Below are 25636 nucleotides of genomic sequence, written 5' to 3'. Positions count from 1 at the left end.
AAACGGGGCCCATGAAGGTCATATCATGGCCCTGTATGAGGGCCTCATGAGGCTGGCCTGATAGCTTGGTAGATCGTAAAGAGACCCCCTGATGGCTGATACACATGGAATAGTTGAAGTTTCAAAAAATGAATCTTTAAAAAATATCACATTTAAGTAAAATGCGATAACTAAAATACTTGTGTCAATGTCTCTGTTACTCTTTTGGGGTGAACATACTGTGTGGTGAGTCTGGAAGATTCTTTTGTTGACTTAAATGTTAGCTCTTGAGGAAAAGCAGTGAGTATAGCAGCAGTTCCTGACATAATATATAATAAGTCAGATACAATCTTGAGAAAGTAGTGTAACTACAACATCTTGAATTTGGTGCACCTTAAAAATGACCTAGGATAGCAGTTTCCAAGAAAACCCAGTTGTAGCCACAGTCACATCTCTGTCAGCCGGGGCTGCTGACCTTGTTTTTGCTTGTTGCTGGGGCCTCCTCAGTTCTGCTAGTGAAGATGCTTGCTTCTCCCTTTTCTGCAAAATTGACTCTAAACAACCAGCCTCTCAGAAAAACCAGGCTTACTGGGAGGGTGTTCATTTTGTTTCAACTCAAGACAGCACAGAAAACATCTGTTCGAAATTGCTCATGGCTTTGACTAATCCATGGCTCATTTATTTTTATTTTTTGCTATACGATGACTGTTTTTTCTCCTTTCATCTTCTTAAAGCAAACAATGTATTTGTCAATTTTAAAATGGTTCATTTGTCTGTCTATTCATCCATCCATCCATCCATCCATCCACCCATCCATCCATCCATGCTTCAATCCAGGAGCAAATTCGTTTTTAAAAATTTGAGTACAGCCCCTTCAACTCAATATGAGGAAGGCGAAGCCCAAACACATTAACACGTTTGCCTGAGTTCACACAGCCAATTAGAAGTAGACTCAGGACAGAGCCTAGTTTCCTGGCCCTCAGTTTAGTCCTATGCCACGCTGATTCCTTCAGAAAGGATGCTAGCAGGTCTATTAGAAAGAATCAGGAGGAGGAACAGAACTTAGCACTTGGAAAAGAACAGCTGGAGGCCAGGGCTGGGGATTGCTGACAAAAGAGGCCAGGCCTAAAGCCTGTTCAGAGAGCCATATTTCACTGGGCACAAGATTAATCAAGCCTTCTTAGGCACTGCTGGTTCGAAATGCTCTTGTTCAACATGCTGGAGGCATAAAGTACAGTATGCGTCTGTGGAAGGTTTTCTGCAGCTCAGCCCTGCTCTTTGAGATGCATGCCAAGGTAAGCCATGTGAAAGCCATATAGTATTTTGTCTGAAAGCCCCGTATAAGCTCCCTGCCCTGAGACATCTGCCTAATACCCTCCTGGTGTTGCAGCTGAGGAATGGCATCGCATCACACACTGTGGCATTTAGTGGGGAGATTAAACCTTTCATTAAACTGAGCATTTGCAGTAAGAAATGGAAGGGCAAGAAGACTTTCTGTGGCCAGGCACAGTGGCTCATGCCTGTAATCCCAGCACTTTGGGAGGCCGAGGTGGGCAGATCACCTGAGGTCAGGAGTTCAAGACCAGCCTGGCCAACATGGCGAAACCCTGTCTCTACTAAAAATACAAAAACAAACAAACAAAAAAATTAGCCGGGCATGATGGCATGCACCTGTAGTCCCAGCTACTTGGGAGGCTGAGGCATGAGAATTGCTTGAATCTGGGAAGCTGAGGTTGCAGTCAGTTGAGATTGCGCCTCTGCACTCCAGCCTGGGCGACAGAGTAAGACTCCGTCTCAAAGAGAAAAACAAAAGACTTTCTGTACAGGCACAGTTGGGGGCTTAGGTTTCCAGTCTACATAAGTGACCAATAAACCCAACCTTTTAAAATAAATAGGTGTCAGCAATAAACCTTCTGCCCCACAGCAGCTAACAGGACACTTAGCTTTTGAAAGACACCCTTTCTGTGTAGCCCATGTCCTAACAAAGAAAAAGCTAAAATGTTGCAAAAGAGGATGAAGAAAAGGTCTCTTTTGTTCTTTACTGTGACAATGGCTATGATAGCAAATACTTACATAGTTCTGTCTGGATGTCAGACACTATGCTAAGAAGTTTTGTCTTTTTTGTTTTTGAGAAGGGGTATCACTCTTGCCCAGGCTAGAGTACAGTAGCACAATAATAGCTCACTGCAGCCTAGAACTCCTGGGCTTAAGTGATCCTTTTGCCTTAGCCTCCCTAGTAGCTGGGATTACAGGTGCCTGCCACCACACCCAGCTAAATTTTTATTTTATTTTTTTTTTATTTTTTTGAGACGGAGTCTCGCTCTGTCACCCAGGCTGGAGTACAGTGGCCGGATCTCAGCTCACTGCAAGCTCTGTCTCCCAGGTTTATGCCATTCTCCTGCCTCAGCCTCCCGAGTAGCTGGGACTACAGGCGCCCGCCACCTCGCCCGGCTAGTTTTTTTGTATTTTGTAGTAGAGATGGGGTTTCACCGTGTTAGCCAGGATGGTCTCGATCTCCTGACCTCGTGATCCGCCCGTCTCGGCCTCCCAAAGTGCTGGGATTACAGGCTTGAGCCACCGCGCCCGGCTAATTTTTCTAAAATTTAAGAATGTTTTTAGAGATAGAGTCTTGCTGTGTTTCCCAGGCTAGTCTTGAACTCCTAGCCTCAAGTTACTCTTTCACCTCAGCCTCCCCAGTAGCTGGGATTACAGGTGTGAACCACTGCACTCAGCGTGTTCTAAGAGTTTTGCATGTATTAATTCACCAAATCGTTAGAGCATTTTTATGAGAGAGCTACTATTATTAGCTCCTTCTTAGAGAGTAGGAACCAGGCACAGAGAAGTGAAGTCGCTTGCCTAAGGTCACACAGTTAGCAGAGGGGACAGCTGGGCTGTGAACCCCGATGCTCTGGCTTGAAAATCTGTTCTGTTATCCTCTGTGCTAAGTTCCCTCTCACTAAGAATTAAAAATGTAAGAAATGCCATTCTAGATAGCATGTACAGTCTAGGATCCATCTAGCCATCCATCTACTCACCTACTAGGTGGCAAGCACTGAGCTAGCCCATGCAGATACCATGGTGATCAAAGACAGGCGCTGTCTCCAGTCTTGGTGACATGTTCCTTAAGGCAAGAGCTTCTGTGGTTGCCTCTTGATCCCATTGCCCCCACTCTCCAGGCTGTGAAAAGGTCCTGGCTGCCCGGGAGGGCCAGGCCTGTGGTGATGTTCTGGGATTTATTTCTGGAGGTCTAGTACAGATCCCACTCCTCTGACCCCTCTAGAGATTTTATATGCTCGATGTAACACAGTTGGGACACCTTCTCCTTAAAATGACTAGATGGTGTCTGTTTTGTGCATCTGAACTGTGACTGACACATTTTCCTAAAGGGGTAATGGATAAAGATTAAAATAAGGGGTGCCTCTAGTCCTAGCAAGGGAAACAGGAGTGGCTCTGAGACTAGTGCATGTGCATCACAGCAGGAGCGAGGGCCACTGGGAGGGAAGGTGGGGCCAGTGGGGGCCCAAGGCCTAGAGCCTAATGTGCAGCATAGGTCAGACCTGGAACAGAAACCCAGGGCCAGGTCAGCTAGTGCTCTCCCATGTGACCGGGGAGCCCAGGACATCTCAATCAGATTCTGTCTGGAGATAGCATGGAGCTGGGTAGAAAGTACAGATTTCTTCTGGAGCCACAGGGCTGAGGACCAAATTGGGAGACGGGATAAACAGAAGATTGTTCAGCCAAGGACTATTTTTTAAAAACCAGACACACAGCTGGACTCTGAGTCTAATCTGGACACTTGTACTTTCCTATGTATGCATATTTTGTGTCCCAATAAATCCCCTGATCTGTAATAAAGATATATATATTGTACTTAAGATGCACCTAACAAATATTTATTAAGCATCCACTATGTGACAGATGCCACTCTAGGTACTGAGGATATGGCAGTGAACAAAACCCATAAAAATATCCCTGTTCTCACAAGGCTTACATCTGTAATTTAAAAATATTTAAATTTGAAAAACACTGAAAAACCCAGAGAGGTAAAAATTACCCATAACCCCATTAAAAAATGTCATGTATATAGAATATGTAAAAATAAAGCAAGAAATCAGTGTTTCTCCTTACCCATCCAACCCTACACATCCACCATAAGGTAACCATTATAAATTTTTCCTAAATTTTAAAGACATTAAATATATATACCTATGAAATATTTATTTTATTCTATTTTTATAAAAATAGAATAATGCTTTACAGAATGACCTACATGTCCCCCCACTGCCACCCAATTGATCATTTTGTTTCAGTTTCAGCTCTGTTTCAGTTTGAGCTCCTCAAGAAGTGGACCCTGAGCCAAGGATTCAAACACACACCCTGCTCAGCAGATCTAGGTCTATTCCATTCGTCGTAATGGTTGCACAGCATTTCACCATGTGTCTGCATCATTACCTATGTAATCCCCCCCAATGTACACACATTACCCTACCTCCACCTCACTTCCCACTCACTGATGCTTAGTATTGTTGGGAGGGTGCTGATGTTATTGACTCTTGTAATGGGGGACATATACAACAAAGGGAAACTCCATTTTCCAAAGGCCACTGCCGCAGGACAGGGTTTTGAGGCCTGGAGACACGGCAGCGTTGGCAGCAAGGAGATGAGGTCTAAGAAACTCATCATTGTCCTTATCGTGCGAAGATACAGAGCTAATCCATGTTTACGTGAAGTTGGCCAATCAGTCACCCGGATGACATAAAATGGAAAATACCTCATTCATTCAGTGGTTTATTTTCTCTTTGCCAACTACACCAGCCACTTGCTTCTTGACATTTTTGGTCTCAATGCATCATATATCACTAGTTCTAGCATGTCTTTTGGAACTAGGCCACATTATAGTATTTAAGATCACTGATTTTTTAAAATGACAAAACTACATATGATTATTGGAGTGATTTTATCTGTATTTTGTGGCCGTGGCATTCTCAGATCTTTGAGTAAAGGGTGAAAATCTTTATGTTTCTAAGCAGAGTGACAGTTTCTAAGGTCTTCAGTATCTTGGTAGGTGACTTCAGATGACCATCGGCACCATCAATCAACACTTCTAGAATCTCCATGAGAACCATATTATAGTCGGGGAAGAGGTTTCGGGCTGGCAGCAAAGATCTGGCATCCGCCCCTGGCCATCTGCATGCCTGTGGCACGTTACTTGGCCTTCCTGGATCTTGGAATAATAACGCCTCCCTGGCATAACTTTTGGCAATCAAAGTAAAAATCCAATGTAGAAGCGCTCTTCAGGTATCAGCTCCCAAACACATACAGGATACTGGAGGAAGAATCTGGATTGTGCTAGGCTGCAGTGGGTAACATTAGCTCAAGTCTCCCTTAAAGAATCGGCACCCTGAAGCTGAACTCCTCCCCACTAACAGCACATGCAGCTCTCCAAAAAGCCTTAACGAATAAAGTTGATTTTACTAAAGGTTTTATTTATTTATTTATTTATATAAAATAGATGGATGGATATCTATTTATATAAAATAGTTATCTTTTCCATCAGAAACATTTGTTCTTCTCTGAGAGCTCATCTTTGACCACCAGGAACCTTAGTTCTGTCTCCTACCTTGTCCAACAAAGACTCCCAGCCTCAATGGCTCTAACCTTTCCTTATTGCTTAAGCTTCCCTTTGGATCTTCTATGTACTTTCCCCCTCTGAGTTTTTACACAACAATTACCCCTTAATCTTGATAACATCTTCTTACTCAATGGTCAAAAAACATTCTTTTCAGGTCCTCCTGCGCTCCTTTGAAAGCAGTGGAGGAATTTTAAATAACACATGTTTTCATCACAAACTTTTTCCCTTGTTGTAACATTATTAGGTGTTTTTCATTATTCTACTTGTTCAAAATATTTATGGACTGGTTAGATCCAGAAACTTGGGAATCCTCTAAGGCCAGCCCCTCATTTGGTACTTGTAGTCACTGGGTCCCAGAGGAGAGAAGGGACTTGCAGAAGGCTATAGAATCAGTCTACGACAGACCCACAGTTAGAAAGCCGTGGCTGACTCCCAACTCAGTCCTCATCCCACCGTATCAAGCCTGGGACATAAATGAATTGAGAGGCTTTCAGATTCCATGGGACCCAAAACTCTGAACTAAAAGACAACTTGGAGTTTATCTGGAACAAACCTTTGATTTTAGGGAGGTTAAAAGGGAACCTTTTCTTGTAGTTATAGTCTCTGAATCCTAGAAGTACAACAGATTAGAAGGTTACTTTAAAGCGTATATACTTGCCTGGTGGGTATGATTTCCAGGAACATATACAGACTTAAACTGTTTCATGAGATTCCGAGCTCCAGCAATATCCCGAAGTGAAGTAAAGAGTTTATCCACAGCAATTCTGGATTTGTGAAATGTCAGGTTAATTGAAGAGTCCCAGTCTGAAAAAATCCAGAGATATTTTCTTGAGTGAGTAAATCTTTAAGTTTTCATCATGATAGCTTGAGCTCGATGTAATGCAGTTGGGAGGTTTTATTTTTTTTCATTATTATTATTATTATTATTATTATTTACCCTGTTTTCCCCTGGCTGTTTACCAACTGGCCTGTTGCAATCGTCCACGAGCAATGAAGCAAACTGAGTATAAATGCCTTTGACAGAAGTGGAACTCAAAATTGCCTGGGATTGCAGCCACTGGCTTCCATCCCTAGACTGCAGACATTTCACAGAAAGCAAGCTCCCAGGGCCCATAATTCTCGGAACACAACTTTGGGAAAATACGAGGAGATGCAAAGGAAAGTACAAGAGACTGTTATGATCAAACTCGCTTGCTTGAATCCCACCAACAGTTCCCATAAAGCAGGACAGCAAGAATGAGGAAGATCACAGTGTTGCTCCAGGGACAGAACTCACTGCAATGGGCATCTGTCTAATGTGTTAACAAAGCACGCGGCACATTTCAGACGGCAGCCATTCAAAGCTGATCAAACGCAGGGGGACTTAACAAGACGGTTTTCTGCAACCTTCTGTTTCTTTTTCAAACTTAGAAGAACGTATTCTCTGCTTTGTTAGAAGCTCATTCAGAAGAGACACGATCATGGATAAGTTAAAAAAAAACAGGAAAATATTAAAAATACGTCTTCTTACCTCTCCCAAATACATCAGCTACATTAACTCATTAATCGTCACATCATCCGTATGCGGCAGGAACTATTGTCTTCTCCATTTTCAGAATAAGGGGACTGAGGTGCAGGTTAAGTAACACCCCTGAAAGCAGGTGTGTGAAGGACTGACAAGGCCCTGCCCATACCCGCTCAGTCACCCTGGGTATCCCCTGCAGGAGTGGTAAAGTTTCCGTGTATTCTGATGCTTCCTACCTCAGTACCTGCATGTCAGGCAGTCAGTCTGTCTGTCTCTCTCTGCCTCTGCCTCTTCTTGTCTAAGGGCTTTCTCTGACGTAGGAGCATGTTTGGCTTGTATATGTGGCAGGCTGGGAGTGCTGGGGAGTCCACACTCACAGAAATAATCCCATTTTCTTTTCCCGTGGAGGAGTAATTCTGAGTTGTGGTCTGCACAGCCTTTCTGAGGGGCCCCAGAAGGATGGAGCACCCACTGCCCACAACATCAACTCACCGATTAATACCCCCATTAGTGGCTTTCCCTCCTCCCCCGTCTCACTTCCCTACCTCCTGACTGTGCTTTGGGATATCTTTCCAAATTCAGTATTCGCACCCAAATCCTTGTCTCAAGACACTAGTGATTTGAAGACAGGTCTGGCTTTATTTTTTTAGTAATGGCTTTATTGAGATATAATTCATATACTATACAGTTACCCATTTAAAGTGTATAATTCAAAGCTTTTAGTATATTCACAGAGTTTAACCACCACCATCACCACCACAATTTTAGAACACTGTGTCACCCCAACAAGAAACCCCATACTTGTTAGCAGTCACCCCCAATTTCTCCCCTCTCCAGCCCCCGGCAATCCCTAATGTGCTTTGTCTCTATGGATTTACCTATTCTGGACATTTCATACAAATAGAATGACAGAATGTGTAGTCTTTTGTGACTGTCTTCTTTCACTTACCATAATGTTTTCAGGGTTCATCCAAGTTGTAACATTAGTACTTCATTTCTTATTGCCTACTAATATTTCACTGTATATAGGATATTCATGTATATGGAATATGGAAATAGCATATTTTATACATTGACTCATTGGTTAATGGACATTTGGGTTGTTTTTGCCTTTTGGTTATCATGAGTAATGCTGCTAGTTTTACATGTACATGTTTTTGTGTGGACATACATTTTCATTTCTCTTGGGTATATACCTAGGAGTAGAACAGCTGGTCATATGGTAACTTTGTGTTTACCCTTTGGAGAAGTGCTAGGCTGTTTTCCAAAATGATTGCACTATTTTACATTCCCACCAGCAGTGTAAGAGGGTTTCAATTTCTCTACACCTAACCAATGCTTATTATTAGCTATCTTCTTAATTATAGCTATCCTAGTAGATGTAAAGTGAGGACACATGTGTTGATTTTGACAATAAGAGAAACAGGTTTTAGGGAGTAGAGGTAGATTCAAACAAGCTTAAACTAAAATAGAATGAATCTAACATACATAGAAGCATCCAAAAGAATCCAGCTGCATCAGACACAGCGAGGTGGCACATGAGAAGCTGAGCTTGTACTCTCAGTTACGGTGTGACATTGTATGTAATAACTCTTAAAGGATGGGCAAAAGCCTCTGATTAGTCTTCATCTCCTGGTTTCCAGAAATGTCCAACCCATTACCATTAAAAAAAATCAGGCTGTACGTGGTGGCTCACACCCGTAATCCCAGCACTTTGGAAGGCCGGGGTGAGTGGATCACTTGAGGTCAGGAGTTCAAGATGAGCCTGGCCAACACGGTGAAACCCTGTCTCTACAAAAAATACAGAAATTAGCTGGGCATAGTGACAGGCCGCATATAATCCCAGCTACTTGGGAGGCTGAGGAATGAGAATTGCTTGAGCCTGAGAGGTGGACGTTGCAGTGAGCTGAGATCGTGCCACAGCACTCCAGCCTGGGTGACCAGAGCGAGACTGAATCTCACATAAATAAATAAATAAATAAATAAATAAATAAATAAATAAATAAATAAAAGTGTGGTCAAGCTCAGTGAGAGGATGCCTCCTCACGTCAGTGGACCCTACACACATGGGATTCATAGACTGCAGGGGACTAGGGGGAAAGGGGAGAAAGAAGGGATTCAGGAAGTTCATGGGAGCCTCCTGGAATTCTATGCCAAGCTTTGAGGAAAGAAGAAAATGTGTAGTTTTATGGGAAGCATGTCTATAATTCCCTCTTGATTCTTAAAGAGTTCATAACCAAGGCAAGTTTAGAGCTACAGGTACAGAGCATTGATTGATACCATACCGTGCTTGCTGTTGGCATCACACTTCAGTTGAAATGCACTAGCTTATGCTTTAGGCAATCACCAGTCAGAATAAACCCTGGGAGGTTATGGCTTCTCACTCAACATGTGGCTTCTTTCCTTCAATCCCTAGGCTCAGCCATTTAAGATGTGAGAAACTGAATCAATTATATCTAGGAGTTGTGTACTATGTACTACTTTCTCAAATTTAAAAAGGCACAAAAACAAGAAGAAAAAAACGCTACTAGTTCTAATATCATGCAAAGTTTTTCAGTTTCTCTAAAAGTCAATCCAGCTAAATAGACTAATTTTTTTATTTAAAGTAATTCATTTTCTATAGAACAGAAAGAGCCATCCATTTTCCATATGGTCTATTGCAATTTTTTGGAATATGAGAAGTATGATATTCATTCATTAGGCTAGGTGGAATAGAATCATCTACTAGATTATACAGCATTTACTTAAAATTCTAGATTATACATGAAAATTTTGGATTATACATTGACATTAATTAATCATAGGCTGTGTAATTGCAGAGATTTAGATCAACTGTGGAGCAGGTTGTCTGACAGAAGTGTTTACAGGTTACTACTGGTAAATTGAACTCAAATGAACCCAACAGAAAAATAAGACTGTTAAGAAACTGCTGGAAGGAAAATGTAAAGTCTTAAATTCACAAATATAGTCAACCTTGCTGAAAAATAGTCAATTATGTCTATTTTTCAAGCCAACTGTACATGGGCAATTTCTGTCCAAACCATTAACCCTCTCCAATTTGTCTATCATCCTCAAAGTTCTATGATATATATGTTTTATGATATAACATATATGTTATATGATACTGAGCCAAAGGTGACTCATTTTTATCAGTCTTTAAGCATTTTTCATAATCACATCAATCTTCACCAAAAGAGGGATTTACATTTATTTCTCCAAACCCTATAATGAAAGTTACATACACACACCTTTTAGAAATATGGATCAGTCAGGATAAATGACTTATACAAGAATATCACATCACTATTCCCAACAGAACCAGGGTTCAAATATCCCTGATTGCAGACCTGAACTTCTCCATGTATGCTGCCTCCCACAATTCCAGATCTCATCTGTGAATGCAGCTCATTCCAAATATATGCTGAATTGATAGATAAGATGGAATATGGGTACAAAAGCTGTTAAATGAGATGAATTATTTTCTGTGATAATAGTAGTATATAAGCACCAGTTGCTCATACTATGCTAGAAACTATTCTAAGAAGTTTATACATATTAGCTCATTTAATCTCCACAGCACGTAATGTGCTAGGTACTATTATCATTCTCATTTTGCAGATGGAGAAACTGAACCGCAGAGAAGTAACACAAACTCACTCCGTCAGTATGTGGTAAAAGTAAGATTCAAACTCTTGCAGTCTAACTCCAAAGTTCATCCTGTCAAAGACTACATTTTGCTTTCTTTTATTATTATTATTATACTTTAAGTTCTAGGGTACATGTGCACAATGGGCAGGTTTGTTACATATGTATACATGTGCCATGTTGTGTGCTGCACCCATTAACTTGTCATTTACATTAGGTATATCTCCAAATGCTATCCCTCCCCCCTCCCCCCTCCCCACAATAGGCCCCAGTGTGTGATGCCCCCCTTCCTGTGTCCAAGTGATCTCATTGTTCAATAGACTAATTTTTTAGTCTATTGAACTCACCCACTTATGAGTGAGAACATGCGGTGTTTGGTTTTCTGTTCTTGTGGTAGTTTGCTGAGAATGATGGTTTCAAGTTGCATCCATGTCCCTACAAAGGACACAAACTCATCCCTTTTATGGCTGCATAGTATTCCATGGTGTATATCTGCCACATTTTCTTAATCCAGTCTGTCACTGATGGACATTTGGGTTGAATCCAAGTCTTTGCTATTGTGAATAGTGCTGCAATAAACATACGTGTGCATGTGTCTTTATAGCAGCATGATTTATAATCCTTTGGGTATATACCCAGTAACAGGATGGCTGGGTCAAACGGTATGTCTAGTTCTAGATCCTTGAGGAACTGCCACACTGTTTTCTACAATGGTTGAACCAGTTTACAGTCCCACCAACAGTGTAAAAATGTTCCTATTTCTCCACATCCTCTCCAGCACCTGTTGTTTCCTGATTTTTTAAAGATTGCCATTCTAACTGGTGTGAGATGGTATCTCATTGTGGTTTTGATTTGCATCTCTCTGATGGCGAGTGATGATGAGCATTTTTTCATGTGTCTGTTGGCTGTATGAATGTCTTCTTTTGAGAAGTGTCTGTTCATATCCTTTGCCCACTTTTTGATGGGGTTGTTTGTTTTTTTTCTTGTAAATTTGTTTGAGTTCTTTGTAGGTTCTGGATATTAGCCCTTTGTCAGATGAGTAGATTGCAAAAATTTTCTCCCATTCTGTAGGTTGCCTGTTCACTCTGATTTCTGTTGCTGTGCAGAAGCTCTTTAGTTTAATTAGATGCCATTTGTCAATTTTGGCTTTTGTTGCTGTTGCTTTTGGTGTTTTAGACATGAAGTCCTTGCCCATGCCTATGTCCTGAATGGTATTGCCTAGGTTTTCTTCTAGGGTTTCTATGGTTTTAGGTCTAACATTTAAGTCTCTAATCCATCTAGAATTAATATTCATATAAAGAATAAGGAAAGGATCCAGTTTCAGCCTTCTACTTATGGCTAGCCAATTTTCCCAGCACCATTTATTCAATAGGGAATCCTTTTCCCATTTCTTGTTTTTGTCAGGTTTGTCAAAGATCAGATGGCTGTAGATGTGTGGTATTATTTCTGAGGGCTCTGTTCTGTTCCATTGGTCTATATCTCTGTTTTGGTACCAGTACCATGCTGTTTTGGTTACTGTAGCCTTGTAGTATAGTTTGAAGTCAAAGAGCGTGATGCCTCGAGCTTTGTTCTTTTGGCTTAGGATTGTCTTGGCAATGCGGGGTCTTTTTTGGTTCCATATGAACTTTAAAGTAGTTTTTTCCAATTCTGTAAAGAAAGTCATTGGTAGCTTAATGGGGATGGCATTGAATCTATAAATTACCTTGGGCAGTATGGCCATTTTCAAAATATTGATTCTTCCTATCCATGAGCATGGTATGTTCTTCCATTTGTTTGTGTCCTCTTTTATTTCACTGAGCAGTGGTTTGTAGTTTTCCTTGAAGAGGTCCTTTACATCCCTTGTAAGCTGGATTCCTGGGTATTTTATTCTCTTTGAAGCTATTGTGAATGGGAGTTCATTCATGATTTGGCTCTCTGTTTGTCTGTTACTGGTGTATAAGAATGCTTGTGATTTTTGCACATTGATTTTGTATTCTGAGACTTTGCTGAAGTTGCTTATCAGCTTAAGGAGATTTTGGGCTGAGATGATGGGGTTTTCTAAATATACAATCATGTCATCTGCAAACAGGGACAATTTGACTTCTTCTTTTCCTAATTGAATACCCTTGATTTCTTTCTCTTGCCTGATTGCCCTAGCCAGAACTTCCAACACTATGTTGAATAGGAGTGGTGAGAGAGGACATCCCTGTCTTGTGCCAGTTTTCAAAGGGAATGCTTCCAGTTTTTGCCCATTCAGTATGATATTGGCTGTGGGTTAGTCATAAATAGCTCTTAATATTTTGAGATACATTCCATCAATACCGAATTTATTGAGAGTTTTTAGCATGAAGGGCTGTTGAATTTTGTCAAAGACCTCTTCTGCATCTGTTAAGATAATCATGTGGTTTTTGTCTTTGGTTCTGTTTATACGCTGGATTACATTTATTGATTTGCGTATGTTGAACCAGCCTTGCATTCCAGGGATGAAGCCCACTTGATCATGGTGGATAAGCTTTTTGATGTGCTGCTGGATTCGGTTTGCCAGTATTTTATTGAGAATTTTTGCATCAATGTTCATCTTTTTTTTGTTGTCTCTGCCAGGCTTTGGTATCAGGATGATGTTGGCCTCGTAAAATGAGTTAGGGAGCATTCCCTCTTTTTCTATTGATTGGAATAATTTCAGAAGGAATGGTACCAGCTCCTCCTTGTACCTCTGGTAGAATTCGCTTGTGAATCCATCTGGTCCTGAACTTTTTTTGGTTGGTAGACTATTAATTATTGCCTCAATTTCAGAGCCTGCTATTAGTCTATTCATAGATTCAACTTCTTCCTGGTTTAGTCTTGGGAGAGTGTAAGTGTCCAGGAAATTATCCATTTCTTCTAGGTTTTCTAGTTTATTTGCGTAGAGGTGTTTATAGTATTCTCTGATGGTAGTTTGTATTTCTGTGAGGTCGGTGGTGATATCCCCTTTATCATTTTTTATTGCTTCTGTTTGATTCTTCTCTCTTTTCTTCTTTATACATCTTGCTAGTGGTCTATCAATTTTGTTGATCTTTTCAAAAAACCATATCCTGGATTCATTGATTTTTTGGAGGGTTTTTTGTGTCTCTATCTCCTTCAGTTCTGCTCTCATCTTAGTTATTTCTTATCTTCTGCCAGCTTTTGAATGTGTTTGCTCTTGCTTCTCTAATTCTTTTAATTGTGAAGTTAGGGTGTCAATTTTCGATCTTTCCTGCTTTCTCTTGTGGTCATTTAGTGCTATAAATTTCCCTCTACACGCTGCTTTAAATGTGTCCCAGAGATTCTGGTATGTTGTATCTTTGTTCTCATTGGTTTCAAAAAACATCTTTATTTCTGCCTTCATTTTGTTTTGTACCCAGTAGTCATTCAGGAGCAGGTTGTTCAGTTTCCATGAAGTTCAGCGGTTTTGATTGAGTTTCTTAGTCCTAGGTTCTAGTTTGATTGTACATGGTTATAATTTCTGTTCTTGTACATTTGCTGAGGAGTGCTTTACTTCCACCTATGTGGTCAATTTTGGAATAAGTGCGATGTGGTGCTGAGAAGAATGTATATTCTGTTGATTTGGGGTGGAGAGTTCTGTAGATGTCTATTAGGTCCTCTTGGTGCAGAGTTGAATTCAATTGCTGGATATCCTTGTTAACTTTCTGTCTCCTTGATCTGTCTAATGTTGACAGTGGGGTGTTAAAGTCTCCCATTATTATTGTATGGGAGCCTAAGTCTCTTTGTAAGTCTCTAAGGACTTGCTTTATGAATCCAGGTACTCCTGTATTGGGTGCATATATATTTAGGATAGTTAGCTCTTCCTGATGAATTGATCCCTTTACCATTATGTAATGGCCTTCTTTGTCTCTTTTGATCTTTGATGGTTTAACATCTGTTTTATCATAGACTAGGTTTGCAACCCCCGCTGTTTTTTGCTTTCCATTTGCTTGACAGATCTTCCTCCATCCCTTTATTTTGAGCCTATGTGTGTCTCTGCATGTGAGATGGGTCTCCTGAATACAGCAAACTGATGGGTCTTGACTCTTTATTCAATTTGCCAGTCTGTGTCTTTTAATTGGACCATTTAGTCCATTTACATTTAAGGTTGTTATTGTTACGTGTGAACTTCATCCTGTCATGATAATATTAGGTCATTATTTTGCTCATTAGTTGATGCAGTTTCTTCCTAGCATCGATGGTCTTTACACTTTGGCATGTTTTTGCAATGGCTGGTACCGGTTGTTCCTTTCCATGTTTAGTGCTTCCTTCAGGATCTCTTGTAGGGCAGGCCTGGTGGTGACAAAATCTCTAAGCATTTGCTTGTCTGTAAAGGATTTTATTTCTCCTTCACTTATGAAACTTAGTTTGGGTGGATATGAAATTCTGGGTTCAAAATTCTTTTCTTTAAGTATGTTGAATATTGGCCCCCACTCTCTTCTGGCTTGTAGAGTTTCTGCCGAGAGATCTGCTGTTAGTTTGATGGGCTTCCCTTTGTGGGTAACCCGACCTTTCTCTCTGGCTGCCCTTAACATTTTTTCCTTCATTTCAACTTTGCTGAATCTGACAATTATGTGTCTTGGAGCTGCTCTTCTCGAGGAATATCTCTGTGGCATTCTCTGTATTTCCTGAATTTGAATGTTGGCCTGCCTTACTAGGTTGGGGAAGTGCTCCTGGATGATATCTTGCAGAGTGTTTTCCAACTTGGTTCCATTTTCCCCATCACTTTCAGGCACACCACTCAGATGTAGATTTGGTCTTTTCACATAATCCCATATTTCTTGGAGGCTTTGTTCATTTTTTTTACTCTTTTTTCCTCCACACTTCTCTTCTCGCTTCATTTCATTCATTTGATCTTCAATCACTGATACTCTTTCTTCCAGTTGATCAAGTCAGTTACCGAAGCTTGTGCATTTGTCACGTAGTTCTTGTTTCACGGTTTTCATCTCTATCAGTTCTTTTATGGTCTTCCCTGCCTTGATTATTCTAGTTATCCATTAATCCATTCTTTTTTCAAGGTTTTTAGTTTCTTTGCGCTGGGTATGTAGTTCCTCCTTTAGCTCTGAGAAGTTTGATAGACTGAAGCCTTCCTCTCTCAACTCCTCAAAGTCATTCTCCATCCAGCTTTGTTTCGTTGCTGGCGATGAGCTGTGTTCCTTTGGCGGGGCAGATGCGCTCTGATTTTTTGAATTTCCAGCTTTTCTGTACTGCTTTTTCCCCATCTTTGTGGTTTTATCTGCCTTTGGTCTTTGATGATGGTGACGTACTGATGGGGTTTTGGTGTGGGTGTCCTTCCTGTTTGTTAGTTTTCCTTCTAACAGTCAGGACCCTCAGCTTCAGGTCTGTTGGAGTTTGCTTGAGATCCACTCCAGACCCTGTTTGCCTGGGTATCAGCAGCGTAGGCTGTAGAAGATAGAATATTGCTGAACAGCGAGAGTTGCTGTCTGATTCTTTCTCTGGAAGCTTCATCTTAGAGGTGTTCCCAGCCATATGAGGTGTGAGGTGTCGGTCTGCACCTAGTGGGGGATATCTCCCAGTTAGGCTACTCAGGGGTCAGGGACCAACTTGAGCAGGCAGTCTGTCTGTTCTCAGATCTCAACCTCCATGCTGTAGAACTACTGCTCTCTTCAAAGCTGTCAGACAGGGACATTTACATCTGCAGAGGTGTCTGCTGTTTTTTTTTTAGCTATGCCCTGTCCCCAGAGGTGAAGTCTACACAGGCAGGGAGGCTTCCTTGAGTTGAGGTGGGCTCCACTCAATTCGAGCTTCCCGGCAGCTTTGTTTACCTACTTAAGCCTCAGCAATGGTGGGCACCCCTCTCCCAGTCTCACTGTCACCTTGCAGTTAGATCTCAGACTGCTGTGCTAGCAATGAGGGAGGCTCCGTGGGCGTGGGACCCTCCAGGCTAGGTGTGGGATATAATCTCCTGGTATGCCGTTTGCTAAGACCCTGGTGAAGCACAGTATTAGGGTGGGAGTTACCCGATTTTCCAGGTGTTGTGTGTCTCAGTTTCCTTTGGCTAGGAAAAGGAATTCCCTTCCCCATTGTGCTACCCACATGAGGCAATGCCTCGTCCTGCTTCAGCTCTCACTGGTCGGGCTGCCCCGCTCACCAGCACTGACTGTCCAACATGCCCCCGTGAGATGAACCCGGTACCTCAGCTGAAAATGCAGAAATCACCCGTCTTCTGTGTCGTTCATGCTGGGAGCTGGAGGTTGGAGCTGTTCCTGTTCAGCCATCTTGGGCGCCCCCTCTGCTGTCTTTCATACCTGCTAAGGCCACATACATATGTATGCTAATGTGCTATTTTATATATATGTGCTGTATGTGCTATTTCATATCTGCTAAGGCCATATATGATCAACAAAACACTTAATTCACATTTAAACAAAAGAGATGCTAAAATGGAGGGAGTTGCAAATACCTTTCTTTTTGGGAATACCTGGGTCTGTCTCTGGGTTAGATGCTAACAATGTGGTTGGTAGCTAGACCTTAGATCCTTCTTTTTTGGCCACACGAATTGTGAGGTATCCTGGGCCTGGTTGCACAGCCTCCTTTGAATCTCTGCTCTGTAAGGTGCTGTATTCAGTTACTTCTTATAAGCCCCTGACAGGCTGTTCCATTAAGCCAGCTTATGAGATAACGGCCTTTTGTAAGGAAACTTTAAGTGTCCAATTCCAGTCAATTCTCATTTGATCCACTTAGTTAAACAGATAATAAACCAGAAGCTGATTGTAACCTTTAGCCAAGCACAGTCTGTGTACTTCAGTTGCCCACTTCTTGATAGGGGAGGCCCTCAATCCCCTAGGGTGCCCTATGTTCTTACATAACCGGGGGATGACTCAGGCCCCTGTAATTTCTTTCTCTAGAGGGCTTGAGGACCTCCCGGGCAGGGGTCTAGTTACCCCTCAGATCAACAAAATAGGGCTCCTGTGTCAGCACCTATACTTCCTCCATTCCCCCCTCACCCTTCTCCACTTACTGAAGCCTCTTTCCTTCAGCAGAGTGACAGGAATGGTTTCCATGGCTCTGTACACCGCAGGGACACACAGTGGGGTCCATTTCCAGACCCAACATAATTAAAATAGAGAGAAAACAGAACAGCTTAATGATCCTTCTGGGATGGCTGAAATGAAGCTCTACTCCATATTCCAGTCTACCTAGTTCTCTTCTGTTTGGTTCTCTCAGGAAACAGTCTTGAAGCTTGCTGGTGCTTGGGGCACCTTTTCATAAGAATCTGGTTTCCATAAGTTTGGTTTCATTACTTAGGTATTTAGGAAAATAAAACATCTTTCATCAGAAGGGTACTTCAGTCTGGATTCGAGCTGAAGTAGCCCTTACCTGAGGCCTTCAAACACACACACACACACACACACACACACACACACACACACACACACACACGTGCGCGTGCGCATGTGCCTGTACACATATGCATTTATGCAGGTCAAGCATAAAGCATGCACATGTGTGGCTTGATAAGCTGGGAGTAGGAGGGCATAGCTAGAGTAGGATTTGAAATGTCTCCCTATTTACTGATATCATTATCTGCACAGTTCTAAAGGCCCCTCAGTCCCCTCACATCTGTTTGGGAAAAGCCAGGGTCAAAAAATATACTTTAACTCTGGTCAAGAGGCTATTTTCTCATCTGGTCTAAGGCTAGTCTCATTTTTCTACTGGCCTGAGTTTGAGAAGCTCAGGCCCATTTTCTAGTTTGCACTCCTGCCTGCCTGCCTGCCTTCCTCTCAGCAAGCCCCAATGCAGCAGGGGCCACCTCCATGAGCTCCTGGGGCAGTTAGAGAAAGGGTTGGCTTGGAGGTGTGACACAGCCAGAGAGGGCACAGCACAGGGGGTCACGACCTCCCCCATCCATCCAGCAGTCTGACAACGCCTTTTCTCTCTTTTCAAATGATTGTTTTCAAAATGGAGTCTTTTCTCATGGCTTTCAATAAATGTTTGGTAAATGAAAACAAAACTAAATGAAGTAAAAACCAAATAAACCTTAGCAAGTGGCATCATATCTGAAATTTTCTAGTGACGCTGACTATATAAAACCCCTCTGAGTAGGACAGTCCTGGGAAGTGCATAAGGCAAATAAACAATAGAAGCCCTCTTTCCAAATATGCTTGGAATATTTGTGATTGGAAAAGTCATTAAAAATCAATTTTTAAAATTGATTTTTGGATCATGGAAAATCAATCTTTCTCTTACAAACATTTCTAAATTACTCTATCCACACCTCCACATGTATAAGTATATATACATACATGTAATCTTTAAATTAAAATATAAATGTGTTTTCACTTACTAATCCTTTGATGACAGACCAAGGTAATTTTTTTTTTTTTTTTTTTAGTATTGTCTGCTGATTAGAGTTCTTTTTAAAAAACCATTATTTACCATGTAGGATTTCTGACATACCATATGCAATCCCATTTAAAGTGGAATCAGAAATTAAAGACACCTGCAGCACAATCTGAGGACAGAATTCTTCTAGATTTTAAATTGTTTTCTTCAATCGTTTACATTTGCCTTGTTCACACCTAATTCAAAAGCATTTTTATTAATGACCCATTTTTACTGAGTCTTTCACAAACACCCAATTTGGTTTTCACTGAGACAATTTTCTTTTAGAGTTCACACTTCATCAGTATGTGAGAACATTTAATTAAATCTTGCAACTTTTTTTTTTTTTTTTTTTTGAGACGGAGTCTCGCTCTGTTGCCCAGGCTGGAGTGCAGTGGTGCGATCTCGGCTCACTGCAAGCTCCGCCTCCCGGGTTCCCGCCATTCTCCTGCCTCAGCCTCCTGAGTAGCTGGGACTACAGGCGCCCGCCACCGCGCCCGGCTAATTTTTTGTATTTTTAGTAGAGACGGGGTTTCACTGTGGTCTCGATCTCCTGACCTTGTGATCCGCCCGCCTCGGCCTCCCAAAGTGCTGGGATTACAGGCTTGAGCCACCGCGCCCGGCCTAAATCTTGCAACTTAATAACAAGTACAACTGGCACACACAGGTTTGAGAACAAACACAGTTGACTTTCGGAAACACACAACTCAGCTGGGAGGAGCAGGTGTGTACAGGACATGGAAACAGCTTTAGAGCTGTGATTGGTCAGGATTTTGGTGTTAGTCCTATTTTTATAAAAGGATTGTGAAGTGTGAGTGATTCCATTCACCTGACTGGGTCAAGTGGAGGCTGGTTTAGAATGTATAAATTATATCTATTATATATACATATATTTATTAGATGTATTACATATAATTTATATAAATCAAAACCATATAAGTACATATTTCTGAGGTTCTATATTTATACTACCCAGGCAGTTGTATCTGTCATCAATTTCATGTTTAATAACCTAATGTGGCTTTAAGTTCTAACATAAACAAGTTATAGTCTAGGTGCAGTGGCTCATGCCTGTAATCCCAGAACTTTGGGAGACCGAGGTGGGAGGAACACTTGAGGCTAGGAGTGTGAGACCAGCCTGGGCAACATAGGAAGACTCTGTCTCTACAAAAAATTAAAAAAAAAAAAAATAGCCAATGTGGCGGTGCACACCTGTAGTCTCAGCTGCTTGGGAGGCTGAGGTGGGAGGATCACTTCAGCCCAGGAGTTTGAGGCTACAGTGAGCTATGATCACCACTGTCCTCCAGCCTGGGTGACAGAGTGAGACTCTGTCTCAAGAAAATTATAATCTAGGTTGTCAGACATCAGGTTTTATAGGGACAATTTCCCCCTTCATTGTAGAGTTCTTGAGTTACGTACCACACAGCAGGGTGCCTCAGCAGGTGCAGAGGTAATGATATAAAGATGCCTGGATTAGTGAGGAAGGCAGACTAACAAAATTAGAGCTGTAACTATCTAGGTGAGGTCACAAAAGGCCAAAGACAAATAGGCATGCACAGAGGGGGACTCCTTCTTCAAGTCCTCCCAGAAGTCTCCCCTCTGGATCCCGCTTGGTGTCTTGGAGTCTCCTAGCCTATAGTTTTTGCTCCCATAGTTATTGCAGTCTGAAGCCTATAGTTATTGCTCAAATGACAAAGGAAGACAGGTGAGAGGAAGTGTGAGGACATGCTCCAGTGGGAGCAGAGACTCTGGACTCTCCTTGCATGCCTAGCACAGTACTTAGCTCACAGAAGACATTCACTGCATAGTTTTTAAATAAGTGAGTGGGGAAAATAGAGAGGTTATAGAAAAAATAGTTAAATCAGACCAAAAATTGACATAAAGCAGCAGCACTGATTTTCTTGAGTGGCTGATAAACTGTCTCTGCATGAAATTTCAAACAAAGAGCTCCCAGATTGTTTTGAGCAATTGCAGCCTACATGGGTAAGTGGATAAACTCCCAAAAAGGCTACTTGAGAAGAGCAACCTCAATTGGCTGGTAAATTCTGTTTGTCTATTTAACAAGCAAAACTAAACTATACATGGTTTAGGTATACACACGTATGTGAAAACTCTGAAGTTTGTGTTTATCATTCTCCTTCTCTGTTTTAAAGAGAAAGATGGGTGAGGAAGGCAGATTCATCTGGAGGCAGGTAAGCAAAGTGCCAGGATAGGGTGGTGGATTCACAGGTGTTTATTATATAAGTATGTTTTATACCACACAGATCACGTAATTTTTATATGTATCAGCTATTACCTTAAAAATATAACAAAACAAAAACCAGCTGCACTACTTTCTAAAGCCTCCAGCAAATTCGGCTTTTTAAAACAGCTGATTAAAGGGAAAAATGACAGGTGAAATCTATTATTATTAGGCAGGTTTGGGATGTGTGATGGATATGGAAAGACTTGTGCATTCAAAAGAGAATGTGACATGGTTGCAAGAGGCTGCCCACCTAGAATGCTGAGGCTTTTTGTGAGAAATCAAGTGGTGGGAAGCCTGAAGGAAGGAAAACCATTGGGAATACGCTTCAGAACCTGCATAGTCTTAAATGCAGGTTTGCCTGGCAGGGTGTAAAGTTGCCAGAGAGGCCCAGAAAGCGGGAATTCTGTTGGGGATGCAGGCACTGGGACAAGCAGCCCTTTGATCCTGAACATCTGTACTGCTCCAGGAAGCATTGCTACAAAAAGAATAAAATACCTAGGAATCCAACTTACAAGGGATGTGCTGTACCTCTTCAGGGAGAACTGCAAACTACTGCTTAAGGAAATAAGAGAGGACACAAACAAATGGAAGAACATTCCATGCTCGTGGATAGAATCAATATTGTGAAAATGGCCATACTTTCCAAAGTAATTTATAGATTCACTGCTATTTCCATTAAACTACCATTGACATTCTTCACAGAATTAGAAGAAACTACTTTAAAATCCATATGGAAACAAAAAAGAGCCTGTATAGCCAAGATGATCCTAAGCAAAAAGAACAAAGCTGGAGGCATCACACTACCTGACTTGGAACTATACTACAAGGCTACAGTAACCAAAACAGCATGGTACTGGTACAAAAACAGACACATAGACCAATGGAACAGAATAGAGATCTCAGAAATAAGACCACACATCTACAACCATCTGATCTTTGACAAACCTGTCAAAAACAAGCAATAGGGAAAAGATTCCCTATTTAATAAATGGTGCTGGGAAAACTGGCTAGCCATATGCAGAAAATTGAAACTGGACCCCTTCTTTATGCCTTATACAAAAATTAACTCAAGATGGATTAAATACTTAAATGTAAAACCTAAAACTAGGAGAAACACTTGGAGAAAATCTAGGCAATACCATTCAGGATATAGGCACGGGCAAAGATTTCATGACAAAAACATCAAAAGCAATTGCAACGAAAGCAAAAATTGACAAATGGGAAGCATCGAGGAGGCAGAAAAATAGACGATCCTAGATAATCACGAAAACAAACTATTTCTAAAAATTTTCTCTAAGCTGCCTATGTGAAAAATCTCTCTAAAATGGCTCTCTTCTGACTACCATGATTGTAAAATAACAGTTTATCCATAGGTTTTATGTGTTAAATAAGGGAAGTGTGGAGGACTATAAAAAATATCATGATACTGTATCACAGTAATTAATACAATTTCATATGTTGGTTATTAGGTTGTCTATTAAATCAATCTAAATACACTGTAGACAAAGAGATTCTGAAGTTCAGCATTCAGCGTAAACTGAAATACAATGTTTGAGGTTATTTCTTTAAAAAGGTAGGCATCAGATTTTTGATCAGTTACCTAATGTTCTATTATCAGCTGTCACCATGGGAAATCAGATCTCTTATAGCATTTTGACATTGGGCCCTTTTTCTAGCAATTAAACCTACTGTAAGTGGGGGAAATGCCCATATACAGCCACTTATGCCAGGCTAAGGTTCATCAATCTTCCCATTCCCAAGGAAGGCAGCACATAGTCTCCTACTAGGAATTGCAGCCAAGTTCTCAAACAGGCATATCTCACTAGGAGTGCTTCCTAAAAGGTGGATTGTTTTTAGTCCATTGAATTAATTCTATTGAATAACAAACTTGCCATTTTCACTACAATAAGTTCCCTTTCAAAGTGTGTTGACATTTCTGGTGGTTCTGAATAGCTTAAAATGGTTTGCTGGACTCTCAGAGCTGACTTGAGAGACTATCTGGATCTGGTTGTTTTCAAAAGCTGTGGGGCAGTAGAGCCCGGGGAGCTACGCTGCACCTGATAGAAGAACACTACGACATTATTACCACTGCCTTCGTCTTCTGAACTAGGAGAAAACAAGGTACACAAAAGAGTTACCACAACATGCCCATGAGTTAAGCACAGCTGGTAGTTTTCCTGTTAATATTTGCTTACTTCTTTTTTTTTTTTTTTTCAGAGTAGGGAGTGCAGGGTGCTACAAAAGATGAAGCAGCAATGAAGTTAAGAAAACACAGGATAGATGAAAACTCATGGTGAGGAAATTTTGATCTGCTTACTTTATTTTTCTTTGAATTGGGAAAAGACTGCCATAATTTGATTTTAGCAGGAAATATTCCCTCAGTGTATAGTTTCAGAATGAATGGGCCAGTCCAGCATCTCAGAGAGAGTGACATGGAAGCCCAGATGCATCTTCTGTGGATGGTCCTGCTGGAGGCTGATCCCTCCTGCCCTCCAGGAAGCATATCTGATGTGCCACTCCCTGCAACAAGTCCTGTACCTTCTTATCCTCCACACTGTCTACCCCTATATTTCATCACGAAGATATGTGGCTATATGTGTGGAAGGAGGATTCTACCTGATGCAGCTGCAGCAGAGTCCCCAGGGCTCCCCTGAGAAGACCACCTGGAAGGTTTCCTGGAGGTGCAGGCCAAGAAGGAAGCTGTGAAGGATGACATCAGGTATACTATTTCTGCTCTTTTCTGAATCTTAGCCCAAGACCAGTCTTGTTGCTGGTTTAAAAAATAGTACCAAAGGCCCACCTCACATGGTGATTTGTTTAAAGAGACAAGCTTATACTTTATTTTAGAAATGCCAATAAAATTGGAGTACAGTGTGGGAGTCACATGGTGACACTTCTGGCTGTGATGTGCCCCTGGAAAATGCTTTTCTTATTCGGTTACAAAGAATACTTCTTCAGAGTTTAGCTTGTCTGCTAATTACGCAAATCTCTGTCACAACTAATTGTCCATTTGCAGAAAAGGATGGAATCAGAAGACCAAGTCATGGCATACTTAAAAGCCTTTCAGACTACTGTCTGCCTTCCCCACCTCTTGTTCTCATTGTTATTTGGAAGAGTTCTTTAAAAATCTTTTTTTTCCCATTATGTTTCTTGAGGTCCAGCCTTACCATGCTATCATAAGATTCTGTAAGTATTGGGGGAATAGTAGTGTCTTTTTTTTTTTCATATTTTTGGGGAAGGCAATAATATGGGATTATTTTGTGATCTGTTTGAGAAAGAGGCAAGAATAAAAGGGAAGGTTAGTGGCCTAACGTTTCTTTCATCCCTTTGTTTGTTAGAAGAGAAGGGCAATTTGAGTTTATTTCTCTTCCAGTAGCAGACAGATCAAATGAGGCCCCCACTTTCTCCCCTCCCCCAACACACACACAAATCACTCTCTGCCCCAATCTAAGGTTCCACTGCACCTGTTGTTGTAAATCTCCATTGAACCGAGCCAGCATCACTATGCCTGAAATTTAAGCCCCCACTAAATGAGGCCCCTTATCTATCACTTTTCTCTATTTTCTTTTGGAGGCAGCATGAATTAGTGTATAGGTTAGGCATGCTTGATTCAGAGTTGGGACGCAGTCCAGAGAAGGTTGCCAGTGGGCCGTGGTGAGGAGAAGGGTAGAAATATTCCCCTTCTTCTCATCCCTTTCTGAAGCAAGGCTGAGCCTTGAAAGTGGATTCCAGAAACAAATGGAGAAAAATCAGGGAAGCTTACAGAAAGATGTCTCCCTCTTGAAACTCACTTAGGCTCAAAGCACATTCAAGTAGCATTGCAAGAAGGGTTAGGATCTGGAAGAAGTAGGACAGAAAGCAGCAGCTCTCTCTGTTTCCCTGACCCTGAGGACAGGGCTAGACTTCCTGCTGGGGTACAGAGGCTGCTATCTGCAGCCTTCTAGGTGCTCCTTACCTGGCCCAACCCCAGTCCAGACTTAAGCCCCCATGGAGATACTCACTCATTTCCTTCAGCCTCTGGCAGAGATAACTAAGATGAATCTCATTGTCTACAGGACTATTTAAACTCTTAACAAAACTGAGTTATCGCAAAGATTTAGGGCTTCTAGGTTTTCACTTTTTTCTGTGCAGGGACAATTTCAAAAGAGTTGGAGAAATGCACAAGGATGTAAGTTCCAAGGATGTTCATGGCAATATTGTTTGTAATAGTGAAAAACTGGAATTAAATATCCATTAATAGGAGGATACAAATCAATGTGTTTGATTTATTTATTGATAAAAGAAGATGACCATGCTAGATTAAGCA

The 25636-nt window shown here is 41.4% G+C and overlaps 1 protein-coding gene across 5 annotated transcripts in view; it reads right to left on the bottom strand.

The window, feature by feature from the left end:
* SCFD2 (sec1 family domain containing 2) overlaps positions 1–25636 on the bottom strand; it is a 510081-nt gene that overhangs the window by 36072 nt on the left and 448373 nt on the right. For all 5 annotated transcript variants that reach the window (XM_045392615.2, XM_065545208.1, XM_005555295.4 and 2 more), the window contains one exon: positions 6270–6415. In XM_045392615.2, the coding sequence (XP_045248550.2) occupies positions 6270–6415 (146 nt within the window). The remainder of the gene's footprint in view (positions 1–6269; positions 6416–25636) is intronic.

This window comes from Macaca fascicularis, chromosome 5 (assembly GCF_037993035.2).
Source record: "Macaca fascicularis isolate 582-1 chromosome 5, T2T-MFA8v1.1".
Lineage (NCBI taxonomy): Eukaryota > Metazoa > Chordata > Mammalia > Primates > Cercopithecidae > Macaca > Macaca fascicularis.
Note: the sequence above shows the minus strand (reverse complement) of the source record. Positions and strands in the feature narration are given on the sequence as shown.